General features: G+C 40.7%; 1 protein-coding gene across 3 annotated transcripts in view; it reads right to left on the minus strand.

Annotated features, from left to right (window-relative positions):
• Nucleotides 1-2258: 2258 nt before the first annotated feature.
• Nucleotides 2259-19894, minus strand: part of gab2 (GRB2-associated binding protein 2) — a 38065-nt gene continuing 20429 nt past the window's right edge. For 2 of the 3 annotated variants that reach the window (XM_068317076.1, XM_068317074.1), the window contains 8 exons: nt 14036-14264; nt 7863-8452; nt 7093-7184; nt 6515-6794; nt 6230-6320; nt 5968-6070; nt 5714-5836; nt 2259-5606 (listed from right to left, as the gene is read on the minus strand). In XM_068317076.1, the coding sequence (XP_068173177.1) occupies nt 5463-5606; nt 5714-5836; nt 5968-6070; nt 6230-6320; nt 6515-6794; nt 7093-7184; nt 7863-8452; nt 14036-14247 (1635 nt within the window). In that variant the 5' untranslated portion in view covers nt 14248-14264 and the 3' untranslated portion in view covers nt 2259-5462. The remainder of the gene's footprint in view (nt 5607-5713; nt 5837-5967; nt 6071-6229; nt 6321-6514; nt 6795-7092; nt 7185-7862; nt 8453-14035; nt 14265-19894) is intronic. The other variant, XM_068317075.1, reaches the window with a different exon arrangement.

The following is a 19894-nucleotide window of genomic DNA, read 5'->3' on the forward strand; positions in this document are numbered from 1 at the left end:
CTACAATACACAGACCCTCATTGTACCAGCATTCCTCCTGTGACATGAGACACTCGTGGACGTGGCTCAGTCCGAAGGCACACTCTAGTGGAGTGAAACGTGAACTGGTCTGGAAGAACTGATCTGCAGCAAGGAAGCCGACATGACCGCATGTTTAGTTAGTTAGTGTTAGTGTATCACACACACACACACACACACACACACACACACACACACACACACACACACACACACACACACACACACACACACACACACACACACACACACACACACACACACACACACACACACACACACACACACACACACACACACACACACACACACACACACACACTGTATACTGAACACTGGATTCCTCTGGCAGCACATGGTCTTCAATACTCAGCCTCAGACCTGTAAGCAGATTTGTCACCATCATGAGATGAGTGTGATGTGAGTGTTGTTTTTCCTCATACTTCAGGAGCTAGATGGACTGGTGAGTGGAGGTGCAGCTGCTGGTATACAGGGAGAATGGAAGTGGACCACAAAAAAATAAAATTAAATTAAAAAAAATCAGCCCTGTGGGTCACTGTGCCCATGGTGCATGAGTCAGAAACATGTTTTCCCACACATGTTTTTCCCTGTCACTCAGGAAGTCTATGATCCACCTGCAGATGGAGTCAGGCACCCTCAGCTGTGACTCACAGATTGTGGCAGATTGTTGAGAATGTCAAGAATGCCTGTGTATGTCATTATTTAACCTCTGGATTCCGAACAGTTTTTTCCCCCCCAAAAAATTCAACCTTTTAATTTTTTTTTATTGTCACTGTTCCAGCTAGTAAGTTATTGTTGACATCGAATCAAAATAAGCACATATTTCTATAATCTATGAAGAGAAATTGTCCTTGGACAAAAAAAGGATCAGAAAATTATCACAAGTTGCTTTAATTTACATAATGTCCAAACTGTTGTGTTGTGAATATAGAATCTCGTGGAAGTAAAAAAAAAAAAGCATCACAACTTCAGTTACTATGCTGCCTGCAGCAGACCTAACCTACATATGTATTACCAACAATATTGACCTTTGAGAAGAGGGCCACTGTCAAATATATCCATGGTGAGAAAGGAAATTCAGTCAGCTAAAGATTAAAGACAAAACATTTAATTGCCAATTTTTAAAAAAAATCTGCTCCTCATATCATAATTTGCTATCTGTATATTGGGCATTAGTTGGCTGAGATTATTTTAGATGAGTCATCATGTCTACCTTTCTTCAAAGGAAATTACATAGTAGTCATTGGTCTTCACTTGAAAACATAAAACAAAAGCATTTAAGAGTTTAATAGATCCTGGAGAAACACATCTGCCCTATACATATTTATGAATATTATATTGTTTTTCATATAAAAATGAATAGTTTGTAGACCTTTCATCTGCATGAAGGTTATCCAAAGCTGTTTAAATCAATCCACTGGACCTGAAACTTTCTTAAAGTCCAGTGGATTTTAAACAGCTTTGGATAACCATGACCTGGATAACTGAGAACCTACACAGACATCTCTGCATGAAGGATTAAATTATTATTTTTTTATTTTGTATACTAGTCTGATCCCTGAAGGGAATTAAAGAGCACACTCAAGTTATTAAATTCTTCAATCAAATGTATGCATACATGTTAGTGTGTAGAGGCCCCTGTAGCACATGCGTGTGTGCGCGCACACACACACACACACACACACACAAGGGGGCTTTTAGGCATGCAATGGGAGGTAGAGTGGCGGGCATCTCCTTCCTCGTGAACTCTAAATGAGCAACATGTGAGGGGGGACGGCGCCTTGCTCAAGGGCACCTCGGCAGTGCTTCGAAGGTGAACTGACACCTGCCATTGTCAGCTCACTCTGAGGTGGGCGGGAGCGGGAAGCGAACCGCCGATCTTGGGAACATTGGACAACCCGCTCTACCACTGAGCCACTGCCGCCCCTACAGGAGAAGGCATTGCATTTTTTTTTCTTTTTAGTATGAACACTATTTTCAGTGTAAGACATAACTTTAGAAACCCTGAAGGATTGAAACACCAGTTTCAGAAAATTGTGATCCAACAGTAACACAGCTATGCCAATGAATCCCATCCCATACAATGGGCTGAAATCACTCGAGCTTTTCATTGTTACTGCATCACTATGAAGGTGACATATGGGTAATATTATGGCTGCCAGAAAACTCGACCTTTTGGTTTATACTTAAAGAGGGACCTTAGCACCAAGCTTTCACTTCTTCATTTATTTTGTGTCCACAGTTGAAGTCCACCATAATACAGAAATAACAAAATCTATTCCAAATGAAGTGTACCACATTACCATCACAATGGCAATGTTTTCTTATAGTCTCAAAAGATCAAAACCATTTTCATATATTGATGTTAGTAGAAAGAATGTTTTTCTTGTTTGGTTCTTTTTTTTATGCATCATGATCAATTGCAAAACACACAATAAATTAATAAATTAACACACAAGCAATTTGCAAATGCTCTACAGCAGTTGAAATAACAGTGGTTTAAAAAAAGATCTTTTCTAGTACAGTATGTCAACCCAGTGACAGTAGATCTGAGCAGTGTATTCCATTTTGCCCAGTCAGGTTGTCATTTAACATACCGGTAATACAATTAATAATCTACTACGACACATACACATCTCATCTGCTTACAACAGGTCACTCTAAATAATAAATTACACATCTATTTCACTTCAGAGACTGACATGGAGATTGGCTTTTCTTCAGTCTTTTTGTTTCATTCTTGGTCTTGCTCCTCGTGAACCACAATTCACCTGTGTAGGGTTTTAGCAGTGCACACCAAACTGCCAGTATCTCCAATTCACATATAGATCCCTAAATTTGCTTTTTTTTAAAGAAATAAAACAGACAGTATAACAAAACACAGTTTAACTACATCCATGTGAAAATGACTTGCTCACACTTTAAGTAGAAAATAATAAGAAAAAAAATGCAGTAAAAAGGGTAGAAAAACTTTAAGAAGTAGATCCTAATCATTTAAAAAAATCAGTAATATTTGCACTGCATGGTCACACTCTTCATATCAAGATCAAATAGGGATTCACCCTTAAAGTGGTTCCAGCCCACAATGAAATACTGGACTTAAATTGAACTATAAACTAATCATTCAGTTTTCCTACATACAATATGGCTCTTACTTGTAAATATTGTGAAGGATTTCTGAAAGGCAAAATTTACAGTCCAAACTGAAATGAAATCACAAGGCAAATTAAAGTAGAAGATGTTATGAAATCAAGAAAACATTCTTTCCCCAGCTATTTTTAGGGACCTGCGATCACTGGCAAATATTCACTATGGCAGGATTACTTTGTGAGAAATGCACAATGCTGCATCGCTGTAGTGCACTTCTTTTGTCTCAGACAAGTGTGTAACTGTCAACAACATGCTTTGCAAATATGCCATTCTATTAATAATTTACATACAGGAAAATTTATTCTTCAGAGACAAAGCTGTAGTGTTTAGCATTTCAGAAGTCTAATGCATGCATCATGGATGAATTCCAGAAAATACAAATATGCTACTCTCTGCTTAGCTTGTATTTATGGTCTCAAGAAACAAAAGAGGGAGCGAGAAAAAGACAGTATCTGAACTCCTTGGAAAGTACTCCTGCTTTATTTTTATTTTCTCCAACTCAATTTTCTGGGTCAGTGCACATTTACAATGAAATGTATTAGAATATTACCTGAAGTGAAATGACCACAAAAATAAAACCTCCAAAAATGAAAGATTTCACTTCTTTCTCTGTTTTCTTCATGCTTTACATTTGGGCGTCATGTGACCGGCATAAATAGCTTCCCATAAAACAGGACAGCTTTCAGCTAAGATTTGGACTCATATTTAAGTGAAACTGAAGCAACACGAGCAATGGTTCGCATTGCCGGCAGTAAGTCAGACCTGTTTCAGGTGCATGCTGGACTTCAGCAGGGCTGCCCTCCATCAATGGTTCTGTTCATAATCTTTATGGAATTTCTGGGCGCAGCCAGGATCCGGAGGGAGTCCAGTTTGGGGATCACAGGATTTCATTTCTGCTTTTTGCGGACGATGTTTGCCTGTTGGCCTCTTCAAACCTGGACATTCAGCGTGCACTAGGACGGTTTGCAGCTGAGTCTGACGTGAGTGGGATGAGGATCCCATGATTCTTGACTGGAAAAGGGTGGTGTGCCCTCTTCAGGTCGGTGGACAGTCCTTGCCCCAAGTAAAGGAGTTTAAGTATCTTGGGGTCTTGCTCACGAGTGAGTGCAGGATGGAACGTGAGATTGACAGACAGATCGGTGCAGCTTCCGCAGTGATGCGGTCTCTGTATAGGTCCGTTGTGGTGAAGAAGGAGCCGAGTCACAAGACGAAACTCTCGATTTACCGGTCAATCTACGTTCCTACTCTCACCTATGGTCATGAGCTTTGGGTCATGACCGAAAGGACAAGATCCTGGATATAAGCGGCTGAAATGAGTTTCCTCCATAGAATGACTTGGCGCACCCTTAGAGATAGGGTGAGGAGCCAGGGACTGAGTATCTGTTTCGGATGCCTCCTGGACGCCTCCCTGGGGAGGTGTTCCGGGTATGTCCTGCCTGGAGGAAACCTCGGGAAGACCTAGGACACGCTGCTGGATGGACTATATCTCTCGGCTGGCCTGGGAACGCCTCGGGATCCCCCTGAAGGAGGGGGTGTATATGGGGAGAGGGAAGTATGGGCATTCCTCCTGAGACTGTTGCCCACGCGACCCAGCATCGGATCAGCGGCTGAAGATGGATGGACGGAGCAACACCCACATTATCATTAGAGCTTCTGACACAGGTTGTATTTGTAAGGCTGTTCTTTTACACTCTTCCTACTACACATGCTTTGCTAAGCTAAAATGATTTCTCACAGTGAAAATAATCTTTGTTGCTTTTGCAAGACTCAGCACAAATGACAGATGAAGTAAAAAGGGACAAGATGTCTAATTTGGCATGCTTCCCAGCATTCCTGGCATTACTCTTGCAGTATATTAGTATGGTTATTGAGCAGTTAGCCTCTACCACTCTGTTGAATTGAAGCAACCGAGAATTTTTTGACTTAAATTCACTTGCAGACAATAAGAACAGGATATATTTGATGATACACTTGAAATTCATCAAGTTTAGATTGATGAGAAAGGATGATATTTTCATACACAGTATTAATTTTCCACATAGTTATTACAGTCTGCAGGAGCATTGGCAGGGCACTTCACTTTATGGCCTGATAGCTTACATTTTAGCAGTGCTCTGTAGTAATAAATAAATCTGAAACAACAGGCATAGGATAGGTTATGGCTTATTGTCCAAATATTTCAGTCTTTAACAAGTCCAAATAGTATTTGTACAAATGACAAACATGATATTGGACATGTTTTTGTCATTTCTGATTTTTTCTACTGGTTACTGTCAGGACTTGACCCCTTTGGCAGGTTCAGTAGACTGCCGTACATCAGTCCACTCCTGCATGGTGCTTTGCAGTGCCTTAGTCTTCTCTTTGTCAACCTGCACATAGTCCACCTTCTCATCTGAGGTCACAGAGGATGTAGAGGGCTGTTGAACAATAAATTAGGTAACAGTCAGCTTCTGTGTAAAGAGAACCAGGTGACAGAATAAAAACAAAATTGTTTCGAATCAAGTCTACAAAATCATGAATTTACTTTTCTATGAGGGCTTGGTGATCCAGGCTGGAAATCCAGTGCTAGATAGTCCACGTTGCCACACTTCCTAGGGGCTGGGCTGCTGGTGCCACTCATAGCTGGGGAGGTAGATGCTGGGTTCTGCTAATGGGAACAAGGGAGAAGTTTTTCTCACACGATTTTCAGTCAGAAAACACAAGCAGCCAAACAAGTGGATCGTGGAAACAAAGAACACAATGTGCTCCCTGATCTTCCCTCCATTTATTGGGACTCACCATAGCCACATAATTCTCCTCACTGTCAGCAGAGTCTGTGCTGGTTATGCTTTGTGTAGAAATGGGTCGACAATGCTGGGAAGACATGGAGTTCATAGCTGGCCTGAAGCAAAGCAGACAAAAACATGAGTACGTCAACCTTCAATCTCAAGCACCGATCTGTACCATTAAATTGTGTGTGTGTGTGTGTGTGTGTGTGTGTGTGTGTGTGTGTGTGTGTGTGTGTGTGTGAAACTCTGTGGGTCATAGCTATGAGACTCACATGGGCCTTGTCCAGGACATGGTGACTGGACTCTTAAATGGCAGCTCATCAATGATGCCATTGTTCTTCAAATCAAGAGGTGTTGGCTTCGCTATGGAAAACAAGACCAGAAACTGTCAACAACAACAACAACAACAAATGACAACTAAGGGCACATAGCTGTCATCTGAGTTTCCACTGTCTGTAAAGACAGTCAACAATACAGGTTTTTCAGCTAATTTAAAGCCAAACACAGCAATTTAAATAAATTAAGTTTAGATTTGTGAGAATTTGCCAAAAACTCACATTTCCTGTTGGGTTTGAGGTTTCGGTTGATGGGAGGTGGTGTGACATCACTGAGACGACCGGGCCGATGACACAAGGATGCACTACTCCCCTTACGGGCAGGTAATGTTGCAGAGAATCCTGGGAAATCAAAGTGATGGGGCCCAGGGCTCATCGGGATGTAGATATTCTTAGGACTGTCAGCCTGGGCAGCGCTGAGTGGAGAGGAGCCAGGATTCATGGGCACATAGTTGTCATCTGAATTTCCACTGTCTGAGCGAGTCAGAGGGGCTTTGGTTCTCTGGTGTCAAAAGGCAGAGAGGACATTCCAAATAAACGGTGCAATATTACAGAATAACTGCAACACTTAATTGGGGAGTTGCACTTATGTATTTCACCAAGTCGTTAACCTCATCCCATACTGGCTTCTGAACAATTCAACTTTTTGAGGAAGCCCTTTTCAGGTCCAATCAGGTAAAGCAACCCAATTTTCTGTGCAATGCTTATTAAACAGAGCTATCAAATAAAACAACTGTGTTGCATTCTATTAGTATTGATGGTGATCTTTTTTTTTTTTTGGTTTGGAGGAAGTGACTTACCAGGTAGGAACTAAACCCATCATTGACAGACTCCACAGACTGGCCTGAGTTGTTAAAATGGCGGTGATAACTGTTAGTTTCAAAGGATGAGCCTGTTGAAGTAGGTAGGGAGAGAAGACTGTATTTACCACTGCAATTAACTTTAAACCAAAAGAAAATGCAATACAGAAATGTCTGATATTTCTCTGCTCAATTCATAATCCTATTTAAAAAAAACCGAACATACAAATGATATTTAATCAAATATTCCACAGGGGTAAGAATTTTACATTTAAGTTTATAAACAGCCCATAGTCTTACTAACACGGGTCACATGTCAATTGCTGTCACTAGTTGTACGAAGCCTGACTAAAGGCTTAGCAAAGCAGAGAACATGGCATAAGAGGCACTGCATTGTGCACGCAAGGATTTGGTTTTCTTAATTATTTATTAGTCTGGAATGAAGCATTCTGGAACGAGCTATATGGCTTGCATTTCAGTTGCTTCTCAACAGAACAGTGTTTGCTAAACTGACCGTTTTTTTCTGCAAAGTCACTAACATTAAATGAGTAAAATAAGGGACATAGGAAAAGGGAAAGAGGGGGAGGAGGAGGAAACACAGTCATTGCCATATCACAAGAGAATGAACTGATAAAGCCAGGCTAGCATTTGAAAAACAGGAAACAATGTGCCATTTCATGACATCTGTATAAGTCAGTCAGACTTGTTTTTTAAAGAAACAAGCAGAATACAGGATTCATTTATTAGAAGACTTTTTGCATTCAGGGTACCTCTGTGCAGCCTGATGTTCTCAACAGCAGGGAGTGTATTCCTGCGTGGAATAACTGACACTGCTGATGACAGGTCTCCATTTTGGCTCTCTACTGATTGGGGACTCCCCCAGTGACCCTCTGACCCCTGGCTAGGTTTAGGGGGCCTGGGAGGAGGAGCACAGGATGATTCAGAGCTGGATGGCGTCAAGGCATTGTGATTCTTATCGAACGTCCGCGGGATCTGGTAGAAGGAGCCAGGTGGCGTTGGAAGGTCATAGTTGTCAGTTGGATGCTCATTGTTGTGCATCGTGGCAAGGGCATTGCAAGGTGTTTTGAAGGTGTAAACCTCTTCATTCTCCATGTCAGGGTCACCTAAACTACTGTGAGCCTCAGAACTGTAACCACGTGGAAGCACATAACAGGCCTCCTGGGGGTAGTCATCATGTGCTGGTAACTGGTGTTTTCCTGGCTTGGGCAGGCTGTAGAAGCCATGCAACTGAGCACCCATGCCATTCAGACAGTGAGAAAATCCATGGGAGAGTTTCTGCACCGCAGAGTCACTACCCAGAAACAGATTGCTTCGTGTGGCCTGGGAAAAACTGGCACTTCTGAAACATGAGGAAACATAAACATGAATATTTGTGACATATATTACAAAATAACTATCACTCGGGGCTGCCTTACACATTGTCGAATTGCATCTGTGGAAAAGAGCATTTAAATATACTGTCGTGAGCAAACAAAGCATTGCCACAAGATGGCACTGTAGTTATTCAGAAGAAGCTTCAAGTCTTGGAACATAGAAAAATACACCTCATTGTCAAATGAGTGCCATTAAGCAGTGATAGCATATTACATTTTGCATATCAGCATATTTTATTTTTAATATCTCTTGAAATGCTGATTTCACACATGTTTATGACATGTTGAAAGGAGAACACATCTAAGTTAAAAAGGAGGAAGGTTTTTTTTAGCCTCAGTTACCCTAGCCTAGAGACATACCTCATTTATTCTGACACTTTTGTTCAGTTTGACCTTGGGTATGAAATACAGCCGGCCCTACAGCTTAGACGTTTCTAGCCAGTTAGCTGACCAATGGTCCAACTGAGATGGCCAATGCAAAGAAAAGCCATTCTCAATGAGTCGTTTCTTTAAGCATCTACTAATCTTTCATTTGTGGCAGCCACGCTGCAGGTTTTGGAGGATTGTATTCAGTCCTAATTATGATTATTGCAATTTTAAATAAGAAATATATCAAAGTAATAAAAAGTAATACAAGAATTGATATATTACATTTTGGTCTGACTCCTTTTTTGCGTGTCAAATGGCAATTTGCATTTCATCATGTTTTTACAGTACTCTATGTATTACATCACTGGGGCTGCATGGGGACCTGTTTCCAAGATTAATGTATAACAGTGGTCATATGAGCAGCGGGTTTCTTTTTCATATGAATCATACCACACTATCAGATATTATTATTATTATTCTCCTTTCGGCTTTTCCCTTCAGGGGTCGCCACAGAAAATCAGTTCCCTCCATCTAACCCCATCTTCTGCATCTTCTTCTCTCACACCAACTACCTTCATGTTCTCTTTTACTATATCCATAAACCTCCTCTTTGGTCTTCCTCTAGGCCTCCTGCCTGGCATTTCAAAAGTCAGCATCCTTCTACCAATATATTCACTATCTCTCCTCTGGACATGTCCAAACCATCTTAGTCTGTCCTCTCTGACCTTATCTCCAAAACCTCTAACCTCTGATGTACACATTCCTGATCCTACCCTTCCTGGTAACTCCCAAAGAGAACCTCAGCATCTTCATCTCAGCTACCTCCAGCTTTGTCTCCTGTCTTTTCCTCAGTGCCACTGTCTCTAGGCCAAACAACATCACTGGTCTCACCAGTTTTGCACACATTTTCTTTGATTTTAGCTGAAACTTCTATCACACATCACACCTGATACTTTTCTCCACCCATTCCATCCTGCATGTACACGCTTCTTCACCACTTTTATACACTTTCCATTGCTCTGGGCTGTTGACCCCAAGTACAGTGATACCTCTATTTATGAAAGTCTCTTACAAAATTTTCTACTTACGAAATTTCTCAGCAGGAAAATATCACCTCTACTTACAAAAGAAATTTCGACTTCCGTAATGTAAAACCACAGTATCGGCTGATACTCAAATCTCCCACAGGTTCCTGAAAGCAACATTCTCATAGCTGCTCTGCCATTGGCTATTACCTATTATGTATCTTCCTGGCATCCCATTGGCTAAGACGGATGCCACTCCACCTCTGTGTGGAGCTATAACGGTGGTTATGGAGTGTCTCAGCATTCGGCACTCCACCCGTGAGGTAGTCTGACAGTTGCGCAAATATAACTTTTTCATTACGCATTCGCTATGGACCCCAAGAAAGTGACGGAGAAAAGAGGAAAAGAACAGACGAAGAGTTTTTTTGTCCATACAAAGCAAGAGATTAGAAAAGCATGCCAAAGGGATGAGTTTGGTTGATCTCGCTAAAGAATATGGCCAAAAATCTACAATCGACACATTATTAAAACAAAAGGAAGTTTAAGGAGTTTAAGGCATTGCGTGGGAGGTGGGAGAAGTTCAAAAGGAGGACTGGAATTCACTGTTGTTCAGCATCATGAGATAGGAGCGCATGAACCAAAGCGGACAAAAAACAATGGGGACAGCTGATAAAAGGTAAATGACCGTCATTATTATTCTTTATTCTTTGCTTTTTACATTATGCACAACTCTCATTTATTGTGTAATAATCTAATTGTAACATGTATTTGTTACATGTTTTGATGCATTTTTATGCTTTATAAAACATTTATGTTGGAATTTTTGTGGGCTTGGAATGGATTAGGACATTTGCATGGAAAACGCGTCTACTTACGTAATTTTCTACTTACGTAATTTCTTCCGGAACCAATTAATTTCGTATGTAGAGGTACCACTGTACTTAAATCCTCCACCTTCTTGATCTCTTCTTTCTGTAACCTCACTCTTCCAGTTGGGTCCCTGTCATTCACACACATGTACTCTGTCTTACTGCAGCTAACCTTCATTCCTCTCCTTTCCAGGACAAACCTCAACCTCTTTAGCTTCTCTTCCACCTGTTCCCTGTTCACTACAATCACAATGTCATCTGCAAACATCATAGTCCATGGAGATTCCTGTCTAACCTTGTTTGTCAGTCTGTCCATCACCATAGCGAACAAGAAGGGGTTCAGAGTTGATCCCTGATGCAGTCCCACCTTCACCTTGAACTCCTGTCACACCTACAGCACACCTCACCACTGTCTTACAGTCCTCATACATTTCCTGCACCGCTCTAACATACTTCTCTTGCATCTCAACTACTCTTTCCCATAACTTCATTGTATGGCTCATCAGCTTTATTCCTCTGTAGTTGCTACAACTCTGCGCACTTCCCTTGTTCACAAAAATGGGCACCAGCACACTTCTCCTTCATTCCTCAGGCATCTTCTCACTATCCAAGATCCTGTTGAACAACCCAGTCAGAGACTCTACTGTCACCTCTCCAAGACACTTCCATACCTCCACAGGTATATCATCAGGACCGAGTGCCTTTCCACTCTTCATCCTCTTCAATGCCGTTCTCACTTCATCCAGACTAATCTTTGCTACTTCCTGGTCCAAAAAAGCCACCTCTTCTAGTCTTTGTTCTCCATCATTTTCCTCGTTCATAAACTCTTCAAAGTACTCTTTCCATCTTCCCGTCACACTATTGGCACATGTAAATACACTTCCATCCCTATCCTTAATCATCCTAACCTGCTGCACGTCCTTCCCATCTCTGTCTTTCTGTCTTGTCATCCAGATCAGTCTCTCCCTCCTTAATGTCCAACCTAGCATACAAGTCATCAGAAACCCCTCGTTTGGCCTTTGCTACCTCTACTTTCACCTTACATTGCATCTCCCTGTACTCCTGTCGACTCTCCTCAGTCCTCTCTGTGTCCCACTTCTTCTTAGCTAACCTCTTTGTCTGTATACACTCCTGTACCTCCTCATTCCACCACCAAGTCTCCTTATACTTTCCTTCTAAAATGACACAACAAGTACTCTCCTACCCGTCTCCCTGATAACATTAGCTGTAGTTCTCCAGTCATCTCAAAGCATGTCCTGACCACCCAGAGCCATTCTTAACTCCTTCCTAAAAGTCATCCAACACTCTTCCTTTTTCAACTTCCACCATTTCTTCCTCTGCTCTGCCCTCTTCATCTTCCTCACCACCAGAGTCATTCTACACACCACCATCCTATGCTGTTTGGCAGCACTCTCAGCTACCACTTCTTTGCAGCCACAGATCTCCTTCAGATGACACCATCTACACAAGATGAAGTCCACCTGTGTGCTCCTACCTCCAGTCTTATAGGTCACCCTATGTTTCTGCCTCTTATGGAAGAAAGTATTCACTATAGCCATTTCCATCCTTTTTGCAAAGTCAACCACTATCTGTCCTTCTGCATTCCTCTACTGGATACCAAACCTGCCCATCACCTCCTCTCTCACCTCTGTTTCCTGCACCACCATGTCCATAGAAGTCTCCACCAATGACAACTCTCTCACTTCTAGGTATGCTCTGCATCACTTCATCAAAGTCCAACCAGAATTTTTCCTTCTCCTCCAGCTCACATCCTACCTGAGGAGCATACCCACTAACAACCTTGAACATTACAGCTCGATTTCTAGCTCCAGACGCATCACTCTACCTGACACTCTTTTTACCTACAGGACATTCCTAACAAACTCCTCCTTCAAGGTAACTCCTACTCCATTTCTCTTCCTATCTACACCATGATAGAACAACTTGAACCCTGCTCCTAAACTTCTAACCTTGCTACCTTTCTACCTGGTCTCCCAGACACACACTATGTCTACCTTCCTCCTCTTCATCATGTCAAACAACTCTCTACCTTTTCCTGTCATAGTTCCAACATCTCTACTCTCAGTCCTATACTTTTGGCGTTCCTCTTCTCTTTTTTCCTACGAACATACTTTCCTCCTCTCCTTCGACCAACAGTAGCCTAATTTCCACTGGCACCCTGTGGGTGAACACCGATGGCGATCGTTGTTAACCTGGGCCTCGGCCGATCTGGTATGGAAGTCATAGATTTGATTCGCATGTTTGATTTGGCAAACATTTTATGTCAGATGCCCTTCCTGACACAACCCTCTTTATTTATCCGGGCTTGGGATCAGCACAATAACACACTGGCTTTTGCCCTCTTGCGGCCACATTATACCACACCACCAGATGCCTGTCTTAATTAGCAGATGCACAAAGCAGAAGCAATTGAGGGAATGACAGAAATATCTGCATAAGCTGATTGTGTGGTTTGATTTCCTGGGCTTTGTAGACGTCCAACGCAGCAGATTTATGTGCAAATCATGTGGCCGAGAGGGTAATCCTACCCTGTTTGAATCAAAACCTACAGGAGTGATGAATTGCAGCCTCAACAACATTGATCATATACAGCGCTGGCCATTTACTGAATGGCATTATTATTAAAGCTGCCATTTTATTCTTGGTAGCAGGCATGATGGCTGCAGAAGGTGAGGTGAATGTCAATGGAAAATCCACGAGTGCATTTAATAATTTGTTCCTTCTGTTTTCCAGCTTAACATACATAAAACTAATACAACCATGTATATCCATTCACATCGTTACATATTAAGACCCCTTGACTGTGCATATTAATTTTGTTCAATGTTTAAATTGATCATCGAAATTCGTAATTCTTTTAAAAAGGCTTTAGATTTCTGTAACATGATGAAATAAAATTACATTCTATTTAATATAATTGATATCAAACATACATTTGAATTGAAATATTTTCCCTTTAATTAATTGCATTTGATTAATTAGTTACATTTCAATATGAAATGATATTCAGAGTCAGAATCATATATCAGCCTTCTGCATTTCACATGTCAATTTGTAATTTAACTCGAAGTCCTTATTTTTGTAAATATATCAGCAGTCCACATTTATGGTATTATGCACTTAACCATGCACACATGCATTGGCACAAATCAGTTTGAGTTCTAGTTCTTCTTTAAACTGAGGAAACACAGTAAATCTGTATGTTGACCTGCATTAACTGATAACAGGAAGCGGAAGCAGGACGTTAGAGGGTCGTGACCCTTACCGTGCACTCTCTGTCTTCCTGCTCATGCACTGGTGGAGAAGAAGGTAGTCCTGGGGTGCACTGTTGGACAGGGAGCTATGATGCGAGTGGCGCATGGGCTCATCAAAGGTGAAGAGGACAGGCTGGCTGGAGTGTATTGGGACAGAGGACTTGCGATCTCCAGTTAGAGGAGCCATTGAACTGTTGACATCTGCTCCAATTGAACGTGGCATATGGTGTAACCTTCCATCTGCGGGCAGATACAAGAAATTGGAGTTACTGTTTGACCGATTTTTTCTCCCTAGAAGTGATCCCAGACATGTCCTGAGAACATCAGAGCTTTTTTCCTCCGATTAGATAAGCTGTGCAGTCTTATGATACTGAAAACTACCATCAGAGCATCATTCCTCAAACATCTTCCTTTTGTTGTGGTTGTAAAAATCCCTCAGGCCAAAAGGCTGTGTGTAAATCATTTGTTTTCAAGCCATTATATGACCTTGCCATCCATGGAGTCTTTTAGTTTGCTCTTCAATCAATAGAGAAGGGATTTGTCTGAAGGGAGGACAGACCCATGTTTTTGGGCGGCAGGGTTTGCTAGGTTCAAAAGTATACATTCCAAATAATCCTTTTTGCTTTGGTATACACCTATAGTGTGCAGAGGGGGAAGATAATTTCTCCTATTGGGGAAAATAAAGTTAATTAAAAAATGTACTTTATTTTATTGAGTTAATCATTGCTTTACACAGTAAAATTATGTGGAGAACATGGTCTTACAGTCCAGAGTATGTGTGAAATCTCTTGTAATGAAATGAAAAGACAGAAAAAAAGATCTAAGATGAGGAAGCTCCAAATAGACTTGGCAGGAGGCCAGAATGAGGAGGTAGAGCTGTAGGAGTGAAGGGTGGGCGGCTCACTGATCCATCGATCCATGGTGCTGTGTGCAACACAAGCTCATGCCGAGAGGAAAAATAACACCAATCATCTATGCTGTTATTAATCTAAATCTTCCACTGTCCTATGGTGCACGCAAGGTTTGGTATGAGCATATTTAGTCAACAAAAATTATTTCTACCTCATAATGTTAAACATTAATTTTTTTATTCATCATTTTTCCTTCCACCAAGGAGTAGAGTTCTATGAGTCATATGTGTTTGGAGATCATGTGTGTATTAATGTGGGATGGTTGGAGGGCGGGGGTATTCTACAGTCCAGTCCACTGAATGAGGTCAGATCTAAGCCTAAGGGGGGAAAGGCCTCTTGATACAGGGTCCACAGGCAAGTGGACATCAGTGAAACGGTCATGCCAATGGTCACACACTCAGACTCCCCCAATGATCCTCAATTACACCATTGTTCAGTAACATTCCTCTCTACACAGGCTGGTTGGGAATCATCTTTCTTTTTTCTTTTCCACAAAAAGCTTTGTGAAAGCTTTCATCCAGTGTGGTGAGCACTAAGCCCACTAACACGGGTAGATATATTGATCTGTCGTAGAAAAACACCCCCCCCCCTCCCCAAGAGAGAATCACTGCATGGAAACACATACATACAACTTAAAAGCAGATGGTACAAGAAAACATCAAAAGTAACCTTGTTGATTGCCATTTGTACAGGAGTTTGTTGTTCTTTGTTTTTTGGAATGATTTTTGATCAGCTATCATATGTGGCTATCAAAATAGAGAAGAATTGGAGAGAAAAGACACATGGCTGGTTCAGTCTGCTGATGAGCCTACATGGATTATCACTGACACTAATGGGTCTGATGATATATGTTACCTATGGGAAACAACCCCATCAAGTCAGAACAGCCATAGCAGAATACAAAAGAGCAGAGAGTAGAGAACTAAAATGTCCTACACAGTGCTTCTTGTAATGTTTTCTAGCTAATGTACTGTGACACTCAATGTATGGTGGCAAAATGACCAATAAAGGGAGAGGTAATTCCTAACAGTCCTTTGTAGAAAGAAAAACAACATTGGTAGGGCCGACTTAAGTAAATTAGAGATTAACTACAATATTTTTGAGTTATGAGCTTGTCATAACCAGAGGTAGATTTTTCTTTAAGCTGTAGCCTCAACATCAAAGAGTGCAGCCTTCTTCCCACGGCATTTCTCAACTTGAAATGAATGTCATACCATTGATAGCAATGAATTCAAAGACCCTTTTGCCTGGTGAACCAAACACTACTACTCGGGGTCAAACAGTTCCTAAGTTCATGTGCAATTTTCCAATTAAGCTCTGTCATACATCACCTAGTGTCTCATCTGCTCTCTGACTATAATCAAATAGAAGCCCACTGCTGGTCTCAGGAGGCCAAAATTAGAACCCTGCTAGATACCAAGGACAAGAACTCCTTTGTGCAGGGCTAATTTCCTCAGTCCAGTCAGAGTTGGACAAGGACATATGATAATTTAAAAATGAGATATAAAAATAGAAAATACCACTGACCTGTTTAATTAAAACATCTGATGGAAACATGGTGGAGGACTATTTGAATTTCCTAATAATAGCAAACGTAGGTTATTAATCAGGACTGCAATGATCCCTTATATATTCCATAAAAGACAATGATCTCAGCTGCCCACCTGCCTCAATTTGAGTGCAAGAAAGATGCAATTTCCTTAATGGTTTCATATGAGATTGGACATAAATATAGCGCCTCAGGGCTGAGATATCGGCAATGACGCTTGCAAATTAACCTCAGTTATGTGAAACTTCTGTGTGTTGGCCTGGTGATGAGGGAGGCCATCTTGTGCCACAAAGGTCACATTTAATTCCTCCATGAGTCCTGACAAAGTGCCCTTAAATCAAGTTAATAAAAGGGCACCAGTAAAATGACTCAAATGTCTAAAGGTTTTCTTGTTTCACAAATGATTTCAATTATAATAAGTGACTTGTTTTGCACATCCATGCGGAACAATAATGCACGACTTGGGGCCTTTCAGACCAAGAGTCATCTCATAAGACTGCATAGTCAAGGCCATCGGCATGTATGGTTAGTTAAGGGTTGAAAGCTTTCCATGACAAAGGTATAACTGCACATTAATGATGGTAGTTGCTACAAAAATCTGTATGTAGGTATACAAAGAGGAGAGCCATTAGCATCGAGAGACTATATCACTCAAGCAGAGGAGAGACAAAGGCTTTCTCACTCTGCTGGTTTATGTGAACTTACCCCAGTAAGTTCAAATTCTGTACTTACTTGAGTAAGTATCCACTAACTAAAGCTGTTAATGGGAAAAAAAAAAATGAAATGGTGCCTCCCTTAAAGAAGCTTGGGAGTATCAAGCAGAGCAGGAACACAAGAGTATTCCCTGATCACATTACTCTCCTTTGCATATTGATTCCAAGCATCATTTGTGCGCATTCAATTGCCTCAAAACAACGGACTAATCAAACAAATGGCCAATGTTTGTTAGGTCAATGGATGAGTATGGCTCAAGTCTAAAACAACAGCTACAAATAAACACACTCTGACTTCATTCCTGTAAGGAAATGGAATATAAAGTAAATACTGTTGCTATATATAATTTGCAGAAATCTTATAAAATGTTTGGTAATGTGTGTAGTATGTTTATGTTGACCCATTTAGCTGAGACCTTGGGGCAGACCCAGCACCAGGTGGAGGGATTATATCTCAACACTGGCCTGGGAACGGCTTGGGATCCCCCAGTCAGAGCTGGTGGATGTTTGGGGCTCCTTTTGAAGCTGCTGCCTCCGTGGAAGATGGATGGATGTATGCATTTCATCAAAATATATATCAACAAACAATAGCATGTGCCCTCAGTGGTGAGATGGATGGCATTTAAGCACAATAGTGTGCATTGGTCAACAATATTTGTGTAATTACACCATGTGGACACCCTGGAGTGCATTATGAAAGTGGGATATCACAGGACAAACATATTTGAAAATAGTGGAACAGACAAGATTTTTTATTTTTTTTTAACAGTTTTTTAAATGCACATCGTTTGCTTAAAAGCTAATTATATTGTATGACAAGAAATCCTGACAAGCGCACTCCTTACAAGAGTCGCTGTTACTAGCCATCCCTAACTTCAATTAAAAAACTGTATTCTGGAGTAGATCCAGCTGAACAGGTGGATTGCTGATATATTTTCCACTAAGTTCAACAGAACTCTGAGGCCAGCCATTGTGATCATGCGCATGTCTTGTTGGAATCTGGATCCTGGTTCAATTCAATTAAAAGGAACAGTTGGGCCTTGGGTAGAGGTTTGCACACTTTTCATGTTCTGTTTTTTAATGTTGACTTGGGAAATTTGCAAGAGTTGAATAAAATTATCTTGGTTGGGGTTTTCCAACATTATTTTCTTTGAGAGGAGTCCAAATCTGTGACTTGATACACTGGCATAGACCCGCAGCTGTTTGCTAGAGGGAAAATTGCCAAAAATATTTACTGGAAAAACATGTTTATGAACAGTGTGGAATTATCATTTATATACCAGTATTTCAAGCAACTATCAGACTTTGGTCACAAACTGTTGATGAGCTGATAAAAGCTACATTATGTGAAACACCTCTGTAGGTAGTAAAAATGTAGCTGATAATTTTGTTGTGTAAATACAAGGAACTGGGATTCTATCTCGGCTTTTTTCAAAGACGTGCACTGAAATGATACAGTTTGACCAATGACAAATAGCCAAGATATCCGGAAATATCTGGGCCTACATATACTAAAAGAGCTCCACCAAATGATATGTATAAGAAAAATTCATAAAAGTTTGCACATTCATTTCCATAGCAACAATGACAACAACCTTACACGAGGGAACTAGGAGGAGTTGTATGAAGGAAAAGAGATGGATCTGCCAAGATCCTTGCCTTGGAAAAACTAGATAGATGGGCTGAACATGTGTAGTGTGTTTACAAAAATTGAAAGTATACAAGCAGATAGAGAACATCTTTCTGAGTACACAATTGAATGAGCGCAATCATAATGATTAAATAATGTAAGGGCAGGAATGGGTCAGATTGATTTATTTCTTTTTATCCACCATGAAAGCTTTATTAACTGCTAATCCAGATGCATTTTTTGTGTGTTTTTCACATGCTCTGACAGTTCAAATGACAGAACAAGTAGAAGATCAAACAGCTATGCCTTTGAGGATCATAACACAGTGGTAACCATGCTATTGTTTCAAAACATCATAAAATAAAAATATAAATAAATAGCTTAGTGACTCCTACTACAAAAACACTACATTGAGAGCTATCAGTACAGTTCTCTCATATTTTGTACTTCCCAGAATAGATACATTTCACGCAAACATTTCATACCTAGCGAGAACATTGTAACAGTCATTGAAACAGTTCAATCAAAACTGGCTCAAGCTGACACTCCTGATTTTGCTAGGAAAAGTCAATAGTTTGTTTTCAAAGACTAAGTGAACAAACAGATGGGTGGTAACAAACAAACTTCAACTGATTATTCACCTCCTACTAAAATAGAGCCTGGATAATTCATTTGGAGCAACACAGAGCGTTAACAGTTTTTGATGACATTTCTCAGAAACAGTAGTACTCATTTCATTAGATGACCAAAAAAGCCTGACACTTCCAAAAACTGGGGCATTCGATTTAATTAAACATAACTATATACATATATACTAACTGCACTACTGAAATTACATTCGTAAGGAACATGCATTTATCGGATGAGTAGCAGAGCCTCATATGAGATATTATATGTGATTATTTATGTAGTTTACCTTAAAACGGCAGCTTCAAAAACATTTTAATGGCAAAGATTCTGATAAAATGGAGCCTCTGATATTCCCACTGTCTACTCCAAATTATTCTTCTTACGCATGCAATTTTGGTAAGCCAGTGCTATGGGAGATAGGTACTCTAAGTATGTAC

This window comes from Antennarius striatus, chromosome 6 (genome assembly GCF_040054535.1).
Source record: "Antennarius striatus isolate MH-2024 chromosome 6, ASM4005453v1, whole genome shotgun sequence".
Lineage (NCBI taxonomy): Eukaryota > Metazoa > Chordata > Actinopteri > Lophiiformes > Antennariidae > Antennarius > Antennarius striatus.